Source organism: Impatiens glandulifera, chromosome 3, assembly GCF_907164915.1.
Source record: "Impatiens glandulifera chromosome 3, dImpGla2.1, whole genome shotgun sequence".
Classification (NCBI taxonomy): Eukaryota; Viridiplantae; Streptophyta; class Magnoliopsida; order Ericales; family Balsaminaceae; genus Impatiens; species Impatiens glandulifera.
Window position 1 is genome coordinate 27,069,124 of NC_061864.1, and position 18,972 is coordinate 27,088,095.

Below are 18,972 nucleotides of genomic sequence, written 5' to 3' on the forward strand. Positions count from 1 at the left end.
CGGAGCTTTGGAACAGATTTCTATAAAAGTCTAGAGCTGATCAGTTTTCCGAGCGAATGAAATGAAATCAAAAAAGCGGCACTACTCAAAACCAAGGGAAATAGATTTGCAACAAGTGTGTTCAAGTGTGCCTTTGGAGTAGTGGTGTATAACATTTGGCAAGAACGGAATGCAAGAGTATATGGTAGAACCCTCAAGAGCGTTGAAGAGTTATGGAAATATATTGTATCGGATTGTAGCGCCCTCGCGAGAACTTAGAGAAAAACTTCAAGCACGGAGCAGAATTGGAATACCTGCAGGAACTGAAATTTACCGTTTTTTTGAACTCACTAGAATTGAAAGCATTGTAATCAGATAATTTATTTACGTTTTTAGCTTTTTAACTTTTATTCAGAATGTTATGACTTCAAAATCATTATAGGATTGTCTGAAATGATCTCTTAAACTCGTGATTTTTTTCGTTTTTTTAGAATTATTAATAAAATGACGCTAAGTCGTTTTTCCAAAAAAAAAATTCAAGAATCGTGTTAGACCAAAAAGATATAACTTCTCAATTAAAATACAGACTTAATAACATAGATATACCTATGTGAACATAATATATAAATTCTAAATGCCTAACATATTTTTGATTTTTATACTCCAAATAATAACGCCTTAACCCTGGTTATGGAATCTATTAAAATATCATTTTTGCCACATTTTGAAAAACTTAGAAGCTCCTAATCATCATCGGGTGAATTGTTGTAGGTGGGAAATTTTAAAATGGAATGACCTACCTATACGGTTGAGGTCAATCTAAAAATTAAATCACTATTGAAGGGAGCAGAGATACACATTGTGTAAGAGAATAAGATAAAACTGGTTAATTTCAACTAAGAGAATAAGATAAAACGAGAGAATCAAGAAAGTGATTGAGAATTCTGAAAATATTTACTAAAGAAAAGACTCAAGGATAATAAATTTAAAGACAAAGAGAAATACAAGTTTTTTTGCCTTTTAAGTATACCCACAAAAAAAATAAAAGGTCTCAACATTACAAAGGGAAAAGATAACATCTCATTTAGAGTTAACAAATTATCAATAACCAGTTAAAATTAGACCGAACCTTACCCTAATAATCATTAATCTTTAACATGGAATTTACCTATGATTTGAGATTACAATGTTATACTTTTTTATCTATATTTTCAAGTTGAAGAACTTGTGACAATTCTCTTCATAACTTGGTTTGTAAGTGTTAACTATATTGATAAACGAAAAACATAATCTTTAGGGGATGAGCTAATTAGTAAAAAGACTTATTTATTTGCTGTTGAAATATCATTTATTGTAATTCTTAATATAAAGTAAGTTGGGAAATGAAATATTATTTATAAGGATAAGATTGAACTACATAAACAAATATGAGTTTAACTTAATATCATGATTAAAATGAAACAAAATTCTACAAAAAAAAAATAGGATCCAATTAATAAAATGGTTGAAGGTGATTCAAACTATGAGTCTAGTCCTTAAATATTCATTCATAACTCATTTAGGATGTCTCATTGTCTTAACAACCACTATGGGATCACCTTTTTTTATCTTGTTTTCTCTCATGCGAGATATTCTCTTATTGGTATTATAGTTCCATTAGAACGATCTCTTTTGTTTAACTAGATGCGGACTTTCTCCTTCGGCATTGCTTTTGTTTAACTAGGTGGTGGAGTACTAGTGTTCCTCGACCAATGATGGTGTTTTCTGCATTGACCTTTTTCCTTTATTTGTTCACGTTTGAAGTGACCTACCTCCTTTGTTGTTCTCGTTAAGGGGTCTTCTTATGGCTTCTTATACGTAGTTGTTATCGCTCTCAGCTTGTGCTTGTTTAGGGATTATCATGTTTGATTCTTTTGTAGTTGGAGCATCATCACTATCGTCTTCCTTATCTCTCTCACCTTAACAATCAATATGCAAATAGTATGATAAAGAATTTGTGTGCACATGAAAGAGCTAAGCATGTGAAGTATATCCCTACTAAAGGCATACCAAAATCAAAATAACAAGCTGGACATATACATTATTGAAAACCACCTTCATGTAGTGTAGGATATATATTAGGTACAAATAATAAGCAAACTAATTGTTTTTTCTAGGTAAAAGAGGTAATAATTCATTATAATGATAATTATTTCATTCTATGTAATATATATATATATATATGCGGTAATAATTCATTATAATGATAATTATTCTGCGCATAAGGCTATTGGGGTGGCAATTCAGTTTGGGTTGTTGGGGTCGACTTACAGGTTAGCGAACAAATAACTCGAGCGGTTTAATAATTCGGGTTAATATTTTTAAAATGAACCTGACCTGTTTATTTGTAATTGATCCGCCCCTGATCTGATTGTCTTAACTCAACTCAAACAAAACCCAGTTTAATTAATATCATAATTCTCTATTTTGGATTACAATAACATCAACACAAAAAGAACAATAAAGTTAAATAAAAAAATGTGTTTGCAAAAAACCTTACAAAAACATGTGTAAATAAAAAACACAACCATACAAAAGAAAATTATAAACGGGTTGGCGGGTCAACTATGAGTATTTCAGGTCGACCCAATTTTGACTTTTTATTAATCAAATTAAATTAGTTAATTTTATTTCAACCTCAACTAAAATTTACATAACTCTAACATGATTTTTTTTTTCATTTTCGTATTGGGCCGTGTTTTTGTGTCGAATAAAAATTTATCGATTCAATCTCGTATGTAAGACGAATTGACCCGTGACACAAATTCGATCAAACTAAACATCACATCACAAAATATAAATAAATAAATAAACTTTGGTACTCTAATATTAAAAAGGTGAATGGAGGAAATATATATATATATATATATATATATATATATATATATATATATATATATATATATATATATATATATATATATATATATATATTATTTTATCAAAAGATAATGTATGGTTTATATCCCTTTTCTAGCCTAACGACAATAAGAGGTAAATATTAACTCTAAATTCTTAGGTTCGTGGTTAAATGATTATATATATATATATTATATTTTATTAAAAGACATAATTTATGATTTATATCCCATCTTCTAACTTTGCGGTAATAAGAGGTGGATACTAACTCTAAATTCCTGGGTTTGAACCCTTCTATGTCTAGTTAAGTGTGTTTGCAGATTATATACTTAATCCGTTGTCCTATTTTTTTAAGTTATAGTTTATATCATTTTTAATAGTGTTAAAACTACTAATTAAATTATTAAGTGCATTTTATACCATACATGTTATTATATTGTTCAATCATTAATAGTATACTAAAATTACATAACTCCTCTAGCTTGATTTTTGTCATGTTGGTGTCGGGTGGTGTTTTAGTGTAAGATAAAAAAAAATTATCGATTTTAGCTTGTATGTAAGACAAATTGATCTGTGACACAATTTCGATCAAACTAATCAACACATCACAAATTATTTTAAAAAATTGAATTGAGGAAGAAAATAAATAAAAAAATTTTTTTATCTAAAGACATATAAGTTATAGTTTATATCATTTTTAATAGTGTTGAAACCAGTAAATAAGTCATTAAGTGCATTTTTTATACTATATATTTTATTATATTGTTCAATCATTAATAGTATACTAATATTCTTAAATTAATTGACAGACTTGGCCCGCTTGGCCTCTCAATACAGAAATAGCCATAGACTTTTTTTTTTGTATAAACAAAATGTTATTAGCTAGTCAATTAACCAAAACACAACTAGTATTTGAAAATTTAAAATATTAAGTCATTTAAAAATTAAATAACTAATCAATTTTCTTTTGGGAGAGAGAATTTTTATCTTGAAATCGGATACTAATTGTTTGGATTCATTTGAAAGCCTCAAGATGACTTGCAGAAAAAGTGTATTATCTTTTGTCCCCGTAACAAATGGTTCATTTATTGATGGGCAAACGACGGGAATTGAACCCGCGCGTGGTGGATTCACAATCCACTGCCTTGATCCACTTGGCTACATCCGCTCCTATCCCCGATTTAAGTCTCTATCTACGATCAGATCAGATCAGATCATTTCTCCCCCGCTATCAAAGAGAAAGCTTTTCGTATACTATAGTTGCAAGTCTATTGTTGGGTGGAAATGAAGCGAGAACTTTTTTTAACAAATTAGATTGTGACACGTAATTCTTTCTCCCAATCATTTCTCTTTTCTTTTATTGGATATCAAACTAAAAATATTTTTAGATACGACTATTGACACTTAAATTACCCGAAAGACTTAAAATAAAAAATTATGATTAATATTTAATTTTAAGAAAGGACAAATATATCATTACTTTATTAAATAATTTATTTAAAGTAAAAAAAAAATGTTTATACTTTTTAGTATGATGAAAAGCCAAATGTCACCACGTCATCAACCCTTTCGAAGCTTTCAAAGACGTAATCTTAACTGTTAATCTCATAAACACATCCAACGATCACGATATGTTTAAAGAAAAACGATACTAAACTCTACCTGAGAGTGAGACTACAGCAGATTTCAACATAGAAAAGGCGGACTATAAGAAACTCTCTCTCTTTGCTGAAACCCCACGCAGATTTCATCGACGGCAACGGGCGGAGAAACTCAAGTTTTCCAACTGTAGAGAGAGAAAGAAAGAACACTAGATTCACTTTTCATCTTTACTCATTCAGGTATTTTCTCATTTGCTCCTTTCATCTTATTGATTTCACGATTCTTTTGAGTTGAGGTTAGTTTATGATGATGATTTTTCTATTCAAATTTCTCAGATGTTGTTTAGTGTTAGAATCGTGAATGATTGATAAAGTTTAGCTGCTGCTTGTGTTTTTGATGTTTGAAATTGATCTAGTAGTGGAATTACATTACATTTCATTTAAAAGAATGGATTCATCTCCATCTTGTGTGTAGATTCACGCGCATTACTGTTTGTTGATTGTATTCTTTGATCTCGATCTGTTTGTAGTTCGAATTTGTTCATCTACAAACTTAGGTAGCTAGGGATTTCTTGTTCTAACCGCTGCATTTTGGAGTTAGTCTGTTAGATCTTGATAGATGAGGTTGGGGGATGAGATCTGATTCCAAATGTAACAACAACCTAGGGTTAGGGTAACTGTACAATTCACAATTGCTTAATCAAGTTTATTAAGTTTGTGAAATTTCTGTAACAGATTAGAAAATGGCAGCGTCTTCAGCCACAACCTTATCAGCTGTATCAGCAGCCGTCTCCTTTACTTCAAAGGCGACTTTAATATCAAAACCTAATGGAAACACTGTGAAATTCAATGCCAAATCATCATCATTCTCGGGCGTTTCTCTCGGAAAATCATACCTGCAGAAAACTCAATACAGAAACCAGAGATCCCAAGTTTCTGTTCAGCCACAGGCATCTTACAAGGTGACCGTCCTCGGGGCAGCAGGAGGAATAGGTCAGCCACTGTCACTTCTCATCAAGATGTCCCCATTAGTCTCAGCCTTGAACCTCTACGATATAGCCAATGTAAAAGGAGTCGCTGCTGATCTCAGCCACTGCAACACTCCCTCGATAGTCTCAGACTTCACCGGAGCTAGCGAACTGCCAAACGCTCTGGTCGGAGCAAACGTGGTCGTCATACCCGCCGGAGTCCCAAGAAAACCAGGCATGACCCGCGATGACCTCTTCAACATAAATGCAAACATTGTCAGAAACCTAGTCGAGGCTGTTGCCGATAACTGCCCTGATGCGTTCATCCATATTATAAGTAACCCGGTTAACTCGACTGTCCCGATCGCGGCCGAGGTTCTGAAACGTAAGGGCGTTTACGACCCGAAGAAGCTTTTCGGTGTCACCACGCTCGATGTCGTGAGGGCGAACACATTCGTCGCTCAGAAGAAGAACTTGAGGCTGATCGACGTCGATGTGCCAGTTATTGGAGGGCACGCTGGAATTACAATTTTGCCTCTGCTTTCGAAAACAAGGCCTTCGGTTAGCTTCACGGACGAGGAGATTCACGAGCTGACTGTTAGGATTCAGAACGCGGGGACTGAGGTTGTTGAGGCGAAGGCAGGGGCTGGTTCGGCTACTTTGTCGATGGCCTACGCTGCAGCTAGGTTTGTGGAGAGTTCTCTGCGGGCGTTAGATGGAGATAGCGATGTTTATGAGTGTGCTTTTATTGATTCAGAGCTGACTGAACTACCCTTTTTTGCATCGAGGGTGAAGCTGGGGAAGAATGGGGTGGAGGCAGTAATTTCGTCGGAGCTTCAAGGATTGAGTGAGTATGAGCAGAAGGGGTTGGAGGGTTTGAAGGAGGAGTTGAAATCTAGTATTGAGAAAGGGGTGTCGTTCGTGAACAAGCAAGCGGTTAGCGATGCTTAGAAGGATGAATTTGCGAGAATAATTGAGTAGTGTGGAATGGAATGGAATAAATTATTGTGGATTTGTTTCGAGATGATAGTTTTTTATGGTTTTTTACAAGGTTTTTCTGGTGAAAATGGGAATGAAACATGTAGTAGATTACTTGTTTGAATAATGGTAGAGTTGGTACTCTAATTTTGTACTGGTTAACTGTTATGTTTGGAGGTATTTTTCTTCACAATTGATGATCGATTGCTGTTCTTCCAAAACCTTTTTACTCAATCTTTTTCTTGTTAAAGATGCACCCTTGTAAACGATTTGATGTTGCTTTTCATGAACTATACATTCGATTTGTGCCATATTTCAGTTACCATCGGTTTTAATAGTAGAGTCCTCACTAAATTGGTAAGTTTGATCAGTTTAAATAGCGTTTGTGCCATGTTTCATCGCTTAACCAATAGTCGATTTGTGCTATATTTCGTGTTAGTGCTCACTAAATTGGTAAGTTTGATTAGTTTTATTAGTCAGTTTGTGCTATATTTTGTGCTCACTAAATTGGTAAGTTTGATCAATTTTAATGGTCAATAATACAATCAAACAAATTTTGTCAAAGAGATATGTATTTATATATTTAACATTAAGCTTAATAACAATAATTAAATGTAAACAATAAGATCAAGTAAATAATACATTTGGCCATGGAGTTTTTTTGGAAACTTCATTTAATTTGACAAAATTTTAGAAAAAACATTCCAAAAAATATATATTTTCAAGAAAGTTTTGTGGAGAATAATTTGAAAATTTATTAAATAATTATTTTTTTCATCTATTTTTTATTTTAAAATGTGTAAGTTAGTTTCATCAGTTTTTATACTTAATGTAAATAATATTATTTTCAATTATTTACTTAAAAATTTTAAAAATAATTTATCTTTAAAATAATAATAAAATAACATTTTCTAAAAATAAATGGAATGTATGAGTTTTGAAAAGGTAGATGAATAGTTTTAAAGTAAAAAAAAAATTGAAGTAAAACAATAATTTAATAATACGTTTAGGGTGGGTTGGTACTGTATACCTTAATGTTTTATCCATACCTTGATTTTGATATACCTTAATTTCGATATACCTTAATTTTGATATACCTTAATTTCAGTATACAAAATATTCATACTTTTACATTATCTTGATTTCGGTATACCTTAATTTCGGTACGGTATTAATATTATACCTTTGATACCTAAAAACTATATTAACTTAAAAAAAAATCAATCTCATATGTAAGGTAGAGATTGCATATATTGAATAATATTTTAGTATAATTATATTTTAATATTATTCAAAAAAATTATATTTTTATAATTAAATTAATATCAAATTCATTTAATTATTTCCTTATTAGTATATATATATATTATATATTTCTGTATATCTCGATATACTAAAATTTTAAAAATCGCATATTTTTATCTTACCAATAATTTCGGTATCGGTATCATACATTACATTTTTTTCGGTATATACTTTAAAAATCAACATTTTCGATATATTACAGTACGATATTTTCGATATATACCTTTAATATCGGTAATTTTTTTCATCCCTAAATACGCTTCAAATAAACGTTAGCCAAAAAATTAAAATAAGAAAATATTATTTTCATTAGACAAACCAATTGGGTCTTCTTGAATAAATTATTTATAATGATCATTTTATTTAGAGATGTAACACAAGTAAAAATAATATATAATAAGAATGAGAAAAATATAATTTCTGAAATAACTATGATGATATTCCGAATATCTTATGGCATAATTTATAATTTATAATTCTTATGTTCTCCAGTACTCTAAAATCTCAATTGCAGGGTATCTTTTTAGGTTTGCGAGCTATTGAATGTGATGTATTGTTTTTTCATTCATTTCTCTTTACATGTGTTTGTCACTTAATTTTGTTTATTTATTTTTATATATTTATGATAAATAATGTATAAATTTCAATAATTTTATTTTGATTTGGTTGCTATTTTGTTAATTAAATTAGTTAATAAAAGAAATTTATTTTTCAACTTGAAGTTTATTTTTTTGTAAACTTCTAAAACAACTTAAAATTATATCTTTAAGATAATATTTTGTTTGTTAATTAATTAAAATTTTAAAATACTTTCCAAATATTTATTTTTATTGTAATATATACTTTTTAAAAATCATATCAATGTATTAACCTACTTAACCCAATAAATGTTTAAAAGTTTAGAAAATAAAATAAATTACCTTATTTTGATCTAATTTAAGAAACAAAATAAACGCATCATCCTTACAAACGGGAAATTTGAGGAAATAGACCTTAAAAAAGCCTTAGATGCGGAAAGTGCAGCGCTTTAAAAAAAAGCGTTGGTAACCCCTTTTACTGTTTTTGGACGATTTTGCCAATGTCGGAGTTTATGTGACGCAACCGGAATCGCGAAATAATTTTTTTTTTCGTCTCGCGATTGCGTAACGCAACTGAGGTTGCGTGACGTGATTACGTGACGCAACTAGGCATTTTCTTCCCAAAAAAAATTATAATTAAATTTTTTTGAAAAATAAAAAAATAAAAAATTGCGTCAAGTAACCTCAGGTTGCGTAATGTAACTGGGACATTTTCGCCAAAAAAATAAAAATAAAAAGTGTCACCAACGCAATCTCCCGCACTTAAAGACAAAGCCATTTCCTCAAATTTCCCCTTATAAACTTGATAAATATTAATATAACAATTTATGCATGAAAAAAATAGAATTAATTATAATTATTTTAAGTTTCTAAAAATATAATATAATATATATAATTGTGAATAGAAACGCACCGCCCCATCAGCTTCGTAGACGACCTCTCTCTTTCTCTCTCTTTCTGTCTCGACTTGTTCAACTGCTTCTCCAAGAACTGCAATTTGAGGTAAATTGTTCATAATCATGTTCTAATTTCCGCTCTAATTTTGGTTTCATAATTTGATTTTAGGAATATGATTCGTCATTTCTATTCAGAGTCTGTTTACCGATCGATAGAACTTCTTGAATTTTTAGGATCAGCTTAGATTAGGTTTCCGATCTTCTCATTGAGGAGACTTGCAATCTTTCTATGTGAGCTATTCGACAATCGCTGAAATCGAATGCATGTGAAAAGTTGTGTACACATTCACTAAGTAATTCATATTTCAAACGCATTTCACTTGATTCTTAAAAGGGTTTTTATAATCACGCTTTTAAGAATTTACATTTCATAATGTAGTCTAGAATGCTGCTAATTTGTTTAAAAATTCTAATTATTTTGGTTGTGAAATTCAGGAATTGAATTATTGATAATGGAAGAACATTCAATCTTGAGTGTTGAGGATATAATTAAACCTGAAACTTTGGAACCATTACAAAAGGGTGATGTTCCAGCTGGAGAGGGTTGCAGTAGTCATGCTCCTTATCCATTGAGTTCAGTTATTGATATAAAGAATGTGACAGATGACCATTTAGACAATGAAGAAGAACCACTTATTCAGACAGTTGAATGTCGTATTTGTCAAGAGGAGGATACTATACAGAATCTGGAAAACCCGTGTGCCTGCAGTGGCAGTTTGAAGGTAAACTCTATTCTTTATAGTTTATACCTATCTTCTTAATTGATTTTCTTTTGGATGAATAATGTTCTTTGTGGTTCAACTAAAGCCTTTGGTTTTTGTGATTTGTCAAGGAAAATGGATTTAAAGTCTCCTTTTTTATCCAAGTATCATTGTTAAGCACAGGAGAATGTGTAAAAATCAGTTTTCTTGATAACTTTTGTGAGGGTATTAAATAAAGACAATCTACAATTTTAAACTAGATAATGACAATGTAGTGTAGCTCAGTGTTTAGAGAGTCTGGCTTCTAAGCAGAAGGCATTGTATTCATAATGATATGCACACATTCTTTTAGCTTAAGATTTATCCAGAAGTCTTAGTTGATCTATCTCAAGTGGTGATACACTTTTGAACTGATAACTAATGTCTTTATTTTACGCAGTATGCTCATCGGAAGTGTGTCCAGCATTGGTGCAATGAGAAAGGAGATACAATTTGTGAGATTTGTCACAAGGTGCAACTATTTTCTTCATGTTGCTCATTAAGCTTGTTTTGTCTACAGTTTTTGGTTGAAGTGCATATTGCAGGCTTGCAGCTCAGTATGATTGGATAACCCCTTACTTGGTTGATATGTACATAATTCATGCACTGCTCTTCTTCTATTTAGTTTGTAAGCTAACTGAGGATATCAAGTGTATAATTAATTACCTGAAAATTAAGTTTTGAACGCTTAAACTGATTTTGAGTGCCGAATGAGTTAAGTCACTAAAAATTAAATGTTGAATAAACTAAATGAAATTATCTAATTTTAATTACTTGGTATGCAAGTTGATTTGATAAGAATAAACTTAATTTAGTTTACCTAGTTAAGTTTTACTGATTTAAGCCAGATTTTTTAGCCTTATTTGAGCTGAATCTAAGCAATTAATTAAGTGATTGTAAATAACAATTATCAAATTAACTTAATAAGCACTTTATTGTTTAGATCAAGTGATAATCCGTGTTATCAAACACCTCTTATTGTTTCCCTCCTTTTGTTCATGTGCAGAATAATTTACTGGAAACAATCTTTCATTGTCGTTTACATAACACTATGAACTCCATATGCAGTTATGGTTTGAGGTTGTCACATCACCATGTGAACAGTTTTTGTTATTTTTTCTCCATAGTTTCCTGATGCATGAACACAAATAGGTTGTATTGTTTTGGATACTTACAGGAATCTTTTCTTGAATTTTGTTTCTGGTTTCCTTAAAAGAGTTTGTTCTGAATTGTGATGTTATATGACCTTTAAATGTGTAACTGGCCCAAAAAAACATATTTTCCTCATCTTTTTAAAGATTTTTTTTGTGATTTTCTTTAGATATCTATACCCAATTTGAAATGTATGTTATTTTCATGTGAAATTTTAACTCATGGGTGGTGTGTATGTGTTTTCCCTTGTTTGAAGCCTTACCAATCTGGTTATACTGCTCCTACACCTCGCCCTGAAGATGCCACCATTGACATTGCGTGAGTTTAAATGCTTTCTCCTTGACTTAACTTATGTTTCATCTAGTACATAATTACAGCAATACTCAGTGTGTATTTATTTTATTTTTCAATAATAATTGATAGGCAAGATCAGAAAACAAATACTGTTTTGCATTTACTGGTCTGTTAAGAGACTTAGCTTTTTTTTGTTGTTGTTAAGTTCATTTTGACGTCGCTCAATGTAGAATTATGTTGAATATCTAAAATTTGAAGCGTACAAATCGATGAAACGAATATATTGAATCAAACAGAATTGAGTTTGTGATAAGAAGATAGGAGCTTTTAACATGCTAAGAGCTATTAGAAATGGAGATGAGAATCTAGAGAGAATTGAAATGCCTAAATTGATCTTAGCTAACTATTCCCGCTTGCCGCTGGCCTCCTTAAGTACGGTTGTTGCTTAGTTTCCCGCCAAGACTTGTGGTTTTATTCTTCAGCTGGCCAACTGATTTACCCGTAAGCTTATTCTTGGGTTAGTAATCCTAAACCCTTATTATTCTCTTGTAACACATTTTCACAAAGCTAAATTTTGTAACCCTATTTAATGCGATTACTTGCATACCAAAAATTTTAGCAAAAATCCAAATACTTGAGTAAAATCAAATCTGGGAGATCAGTTTCTTTGCTGCTTTAGAAAAAAAGGAAAGAAAAAAAGACTGGTCTTTGTGCTTTATAGTAGTAGATTGTCTCATTTCTTCTTTATTGCATGTATAAAATTATATGTTTGGACATGTATGGATCTCCATGTTATTGTTTAATGCTTTGTGTTCTAGAGGGGCTTGGACGATCTCTGGTGCTCCTCTGGACTTGCATGATCCCCGACTTTTGGCAATGGCAGCAGCAGAACGTCATCTCTTGGAAGCTGAATATGATGAATATTCAGATTCAAATGCTAATGGAGCTTCTTTTTGCCGTTCTGCTGCTCTAATTGTAAGTAGCTTGCGTGCTTTGGTTTTGACTTGACTATATGCCTATCCACAAAAATCTATATTTGTTATGTTTCTCAAAAATCACAATCATTCATAAAATCACATGGATCATGATAAAGTAATGATCATTTTTCAAAACGAATCTAAAATTCACACAATAATCTGGATCTTGATACAAAAATAGTATTTATACCAAATTAAGTAAAGAATTACACTTTAGCATGGATCATTATCCAAAAAGTAATTTGGATTATGATTTATAAGAAAATCTTATGCCAAACAAAATTTTCCTATGGACTCATGATTTTTTCAGAGATTGTGATAAAATATTAAATTTCTTTTTTTGAAAGATAAACAAACTTTACATTGATCCATTTAATCGCGAAGTTGCAACCACATGGTGAAATCCATAAAAAACAGTAGTCATAAGTTATCAAGAAAACAACTTTAACATCGATAAACTAGATCACAAACATTTTTCATCACCAAGGAAAGAAAACAAAATAAATTCACAACCACATATATCATCATTCACCACACCAAAGGCTCAGAAAACTGGTGAACCCGTGAAATTGATATTGGCTTCCTTGTTTCGTCTTCTTCTGACATACGTGCGAAGTTTGAATGCTTTTATCTTGGTCCTTGATTTTCTCACATTATTTTTCTTTCCTTAATCTTTTTAGTGCGAGTAACTTGTTCATCGATGCGCTTTTCCGATGCGTTCAGATATAACGTCGATACCAAGCTTTTCATTTTACAAAATTCCCCAGCCTCCTGCATCTGTTTTATCCATTCCTGATGTTCACTACTTCACCCTCTTCCTCATTTTGTACTCTGTGCTTAATCTCTGATGCCATCTCCGATTCTATTATTTTCGAATTCTCTTATGAGTAAACTGTAAACCTCAATGAGTTCCTCCAAAGTTTGCATCACTGACTAAAAATCGGCCTCGAGACCCTCATCACCATTTGGTTGGCCCTGAGACGCACCATGATTTGCAGTAGCACTAAGGCCATCAACTTCTGCATCTACACTAATGGCTTGACAAGGAATGTTTGTCATGCTCACTGAATTATTTAAGGCACCAGCCTCGACATGATCCACAACATCCGTGTGTATAACCTCGATTAGCCAAGCCTGAGATCTCCATATCCTCAGCAGGTGCTTTCCCACTGTCGCTCTTTTCATTTTTAATTCTTCTCAACAAATGCAAAGCCAAATAAAAAAGGCGGTTATAGCTTCCGCCGGCATCACAACTAGCTGATCCCGACTAGTCGTACCGTTCCCAATCTATCTTCTCAAAGAAAAGAATGCGCCAATCTTATTTCTATCAGCAAAATACTAATGTTCAAATAGACTCAATATGTTTTGCCCTATTTTGATTAATTGGTTGGGATAAAAACTAGAGAGGATTGGGGTTGAGAGGATGTAAAGTATCCTCTATTTAATATCAAAGGACTTATCATTACATGCATTTCCTTATACAAGTCTACTATGATCTATTTATACATATCATTAATCAAAGAATATCAATTGTATCTTTAACTAACTTGTGTATTCTATTTATATCCTAACTTGTACTTCTAGGACTATTTACATATTCTGTCTTCAAGAATCTGATACAAGGGAAAAGGATATTAGGGTTAAATATAGTGGCGGGAATAAAGTGACAGTTATAATGTAGTAATATAAAGAGAACAGTTAGCTGTTAAGAATAGTAATGAAATGATTTAGTTGAAAATTCTTGTTAGAAATTTTCTCCCTCATCCCTATTGTATTCTCCCTATCGATTAGGGTTCTATCTCCTCCCTTTGATTCTTCATTACTCATCTCAATATAATTCTTTTATCTTTCATGTTCAAGATTTATACCTATTTCTATTACAAGGTATAACAGAATCATTCCATGATCTTTTTCCATCTTGATCCACTGTTATACCTAACCCTAACTACATAATGGTGCCTAATTGGGTACCCTAACTAGGAGCTTGATTAATGTAGTTTTTTTTTTAAAAGAAAGAACTTTGTTCAGTGAAAAAATGAATTATTTGGGTTAAATTATAAATGACTCAAATATTCTTTGTATTTAATATGTTAAATTGTTATAAAAAAAGAAAAGAAAAGGTAATTTAGCTGATGAAATAAGAAAGGACCTTCTTAAAACAAGGCCTAGACATAATTTTAGTTCTGAAGTACTGAAATTCTAACTTGGATTCTTATATTATGGGGGCAGTTAATGGCTCTTCTTCTGTTGAGGCATGCCCTCAACCTCGGTGACACTGATGAAGATGATGCGTCTGCCTTTTTCTCTGTAAGTATCGGATCTGGATAGCCTATAGTTTTGCAAGAATGTGTCGACTAACAATTTATAGTTCGACAGATTTTCCTGCTTAGGGCTGTTGGATTTCTTCTTCCATGTTACATTATGGCATGGGCTATCAGTATTATACAACAGAGGCGACAAAGACAGGTTAACTGATTTCACCACATTTGAAAAAGGTAAAAATCATGGTTAAGTTTTTTTAACTGCGACAAATGGTGTTTTCGTGGTTTGTTGGAAAAACAGGAAGCAGCGGAAGTACTTGCAGCAAGTGAAGTTGCGTTTATGATACAAACTGGGCAGAGAAGAGGTTTGCACTTTACTATAGCACCACCATCCGGGCCTGCCACAGTAGCAGCATCTGGACCGCCATTGGCTGGACCGGCGGTTACAACAACTACACAACAGGAACCTGTTTGATGGGACTGTCTTTGGTCTTCTTCCATTCCAACAAGTATTATTTGGGTTTTCTTAACTGCATTTTCTTTTGAAATATATATAATCCTTATGGTACATCTCTTATATTATTATATAATGTGTTTAAAAACATGGGTTTGGTTCAAATTTGAAACTTTGTAAGGTGGTGTCATTATATTATTATGTATGTTCTGAAAGCCAGAGAAATTTATATGTTGTTTCCAAACAAATGAAAGAGATGGATGGGTATTATTCAATGAGAATTATATTAGCTCTTTCCCATATAAATATTTGTTTACTTTCTTTGTTAAAATTTGTAATACATTTAACACATTAATTGGCTTTATTTGGTAACTATCATTTTTTTTTTTGTATTTCTCTGTGAGAAATGTAAATTTAGATGGTGACATTTTAAAATTGAACTTAGTGTTAGAATATTGAACTTCTTCCATTTACTTTCATCAAATAGAATCACAATCTCTAATTTGTCTTCAAACATAATTCAAATCGCAAAATAGGACAAACAATTCCGGCGAAATGGATACGAAATTGTAAGATCAAGAAAGGAGCCAATCCCATTCATAATAGATGCGAAAAAGGTCATCTTGAAAATATTTATTGACCTATCTAGAAATTCATCAGGGTTTCTAGCCAAATACAACCTTCTGACATCATTATTAGATAAAAAAAATTGAGAATTTGAACTCAATCAATGATACAATAAATAAAAAACAGTCACATTTTTACATTGAAAAGGTAAAAAGTTCCAATTTTTACCATTATCAAAATGGTAAAGCAAGTCATTCCTAGACAACAACAAGATCCAAAATCTTTTTCTCTTATACAGAGAACTCAATAGTTCAAATGTTGTTTATAAGCAAGAACATGAGAGCTATTATACCTGGTTTTCCTATGAGTATTCGACACTACTGAGAATTTCTTCCTCCAAACCGCATCCCAAATCATATTCACGGCATCTCCGGGAACTGTTGGATACTGATATTCAAAATGATGTGAAATACGCTTCAATTTCTCCCACATCCTGGTCCACTCTGCCCGTTTAACCCTCCTTAAACGGTCCAAAAGGAAACCTTTCTTTGCAGCATCCGAAGCTAGAACAAAAATGCAAAATTCTGAGTAGTCCAAGATATCTTCAAAGGGTAGTTCAATCTGATCGCTCACTATTACAGGAACACAATGGCTTGCGATCGCGTCAAACAGACGATTCGAAGATGGCGTATCGCCAGCTATGTTCAGGCAAAATTTCGATTTCGCCATACCTTGACCTGCCCGATTGATTCCATTCGATTGGATCGATCCAAATGAGAAGTGAACGTCTTTCTCATCTTTGAGAAGGTAAAACAGCTCCTGTCTGATTTCTCCACCCTGTAAGCAAGGTAGAAATGAATTCATCTTGGAAACACTGAAACTATATCTAGATGAAAACCCACAAATAAACTTATTTGGAACAGAACTTAGTTAGACACAAATTGAAAATTTGATTGAACTGCTACTCATCTAGATCAGGATCCATACCCAGAAAGTGTTTTCCATATCAAGCCATCAAAACACTTTTTAGGATTTGCATCTGGAACCTTGAACCGTATCTAAATGAGAAATCGCAAATAAATTTATTTGGAAACAACTTTTCTGTCTCATTTGACAACAGAACTTAGTTAGACACAAATTGAAAATTTTAAGGTTGATTCTCATCTCTATCAGTATCCATATACAGAAAGTGTTTCCAAATGGGCATATCATCAATTAAAATATCAAATTTCCCTTATAAAACTTACGTCTTTCCTATAAATGGCTCCTTGGAAATATACTAGCATAGGCCGCTTTTCAAATGGAGCTGATAATCTTGGATCAATTGGTCTCACCAGATGCTTGTAAGGAGCAATCAAATCCTTGTCAAGATTCGCTACTTCTTCTGGGTACCTACCGAAATCTGCAAGAACAAACATGGCAGAACCGAGATTCTTTCTCACATCCAGCATGCTATTCGGATGATGAGCTACAATCATATGCTTCTTTCCATTAAATTGCTTCCATTCAATCCTACTCTCCAAGAATGAAACCAATTTGTCTTGTAATATTTTGTTCAGGCTAACTTTCTCTTTCCCTTGAAGCTTAGAATGCCTATTGTAACTCAATGACGAGAAGAACGGGACAAAGATAACATCGGCTTGGCTCAAATCGAAAACCCTAATAGCTTTGCAGAGACTGTTCCTGTCCGGGTTACTTTTTGATAAGAGATCAAGAGTAAGCCAGTATTCAATACTATGTTGTAAGTTTAATCCTCCTGGGTATCTTGGAATTTCATTCAATTTAGGCCACGTTTGATTTTCTTTTCCTTTCCAACCCATCAACCCAAAGTGGAATTCAGGAGGCAAGTCATACATATACACCTTAAGCTTAAGGAGAGACTGCTTTTCATCTTTAACTGTAATCATCTTCTCATTCCAATGGGAGTTTTGGTTTTCTGTTAAGATGTGCTTCTGGTTATCAATTGAAATGGGTGAAGTTATGGATGAAGAAGAAGGAGCTAACTTTAAAGACGAAGTTCGATGGAAGAATACAGTGTTGTTGTCACTGAGTTGAAAAAGGGATATAAAAGACAGGAGCAAAAGAACCATTGAAACAATTATCAGACATCTAAGTAATCTTGATGGAAGATTGGAGTTCTTTTCTGGGAATGAAGACATTATTGGAGATAATTTCAAGAAATGGGCAACATCAGATTTACTGAATATGAATGGAAATTCAAAATAGAGAAGAAGATAGAATATAATGATTATCGAACGAAAAGGGTAAAGTAATTTGTACCAGAAGAGAGAAGGGCAAAACCTAAAATGACGAAAAAAGGCCGATTTATCAAAGCTTATCAAATAAATCAAAGAGATCCATAGATCATCATCTGGGTTGTAGAGATTTGTGATTTTCTGACAAGGGTTTAGTGAAGATTTAACAGAAGAGTACCGGATTCAAAGTGGGTTCGATCGTCTTCTTCTTCTTCTTCTTCGTCAGTGCAAATGAAACGAACTCATCTCCATCTCTCTATGTTCTTGGTTCTCGCCACGTTTATCTTTCATCTGGTCACTGTGTGTTAATTGTTAGCATTGAATGCAGTAAAGGAAGTTTCTTGCATTGGCAAACTCCTGGATTTAATGCCGAAGAATTAATGATCAAGAAGAAGAAGAAGGAGGATTTTAGGGAGGCTGGTTCTGGGGATGGGTTTTTGATTTTAAGGAGTCATAGTGAGACAGCCAACTTTTTTAATTGCAGCTGTCCAAACACCGAAAATAACGCACCTTTCCTTTTTCTCTCTTTATGTTCTTGCCACAACTTTATCAATCTTTTTCTTCTTCTTTTTACAATTTCAATCCCCAAATCTATCTTCGTAATCCCAATTTACTATAGGAAAATTGTTATTTTAAATAAATTTAAACATAAACAAATTCATACGTATATATTTAATTCAATTAATAAAAAGTTCACATTATTTAAAGTAATATTTTCCAACTTTAAACTTTTTTTTTTTTAAGTAAATTAAATATTTAAAATAATATTTTCCAAAAAAACTTGTATATACTTATACAATTGACTCATTTAGTAAATCTAGTTAATTTTTATTTTTTAATTTATATATTTGTTAATTAAATATTAATATATTTTTTTTCTTTTCATTTTTTAATTATAAATAAATCCTTTATTTTTATCTTTTTCATAAATTTTTAATTATTTCTATATGAATATTTATTAATAATTATTTTAATTTAATTATATATATATATATATATTTATTATTAA

The 18,972-nt window shown here is 32.0% G+C and overlaps 3 protein-coding genes across 3 annotated transcripts; 2 read left to right on the forward strand and 1 right to left on the reverse strand.

The window, feature by feature from the left end:
* Positions 1–4,559: 4,559 nt before the first annotated feature.
* On the forward strand, positions 4,560–6,621 carry LOC124931329 (malate dehydrogenase, chloroplastic). Its single transcript, XM_047471768.1, has 2 exons — positions 4,560–4,718; positions 5,214–6,621. Exon 2 carries the CDS (start codon positions 5,222–5,224, stop codon positions 6,395–6,397), a length of 1,176 nt encoding a protein of 391 aa, XP_047327724.1. The 5' UTR covers positions 4,560–4,718; positions 5,214–5,221; the 3' UTR covers positions 6,398–6,621.
* Positions 6,622–9,209: 2,588 nt separating this feature from the next.
* On the forward strand, positions 9,210–15,398 carry LOC124932603. The gene is made up of 8 exons (XM_047473260.1): positions 9,210–9,309; positions 9,699–9,985; positions 10,404–10,475; positions 11,412–11,473; positions 12,268–12,424; positions 14,656–14,733; positions 14,803–14,892; positions 14,989–15,398. Exons 2-8 carry the CDS (start codon positions 9,716–9,718, stop codon positions 15,160–15,162), a joined length of 903 nt encoding a protein of 300 aa, XP_047329216.1. The 5' UTR covers positions 9,210–9,309; positions 9,699–9,715; the 3' UTR covers positions 15,163–15,398.
* Positions 15,399–15,850: 452 nt separating this feature from the next.
* LOC124932277 (probable arabinosyltransferase ARAD2) lies at positions 15,851–18,401 on the reverse strand. The gene is made up of 2 exons (XM_047472891.1): positions 16,956–18,401; positions 15,851–16,545 (listed from the first exon to the last, which is right to left on the reverse strand). Exons 1-2 carry the CDS (start codon positions 17,865–17,867, stop codon positions 16,012–16,014), a joined length of 1,446 nt encoding a protein of 481 aa, XP_047328847.1. The 5' UTR covers positions 17,868–18,401; the 3' UTR covers positions 15,851–16,011.
* Between the last annotated feature and the right edge of the window lie 571 nt (positions 18,402–18,972).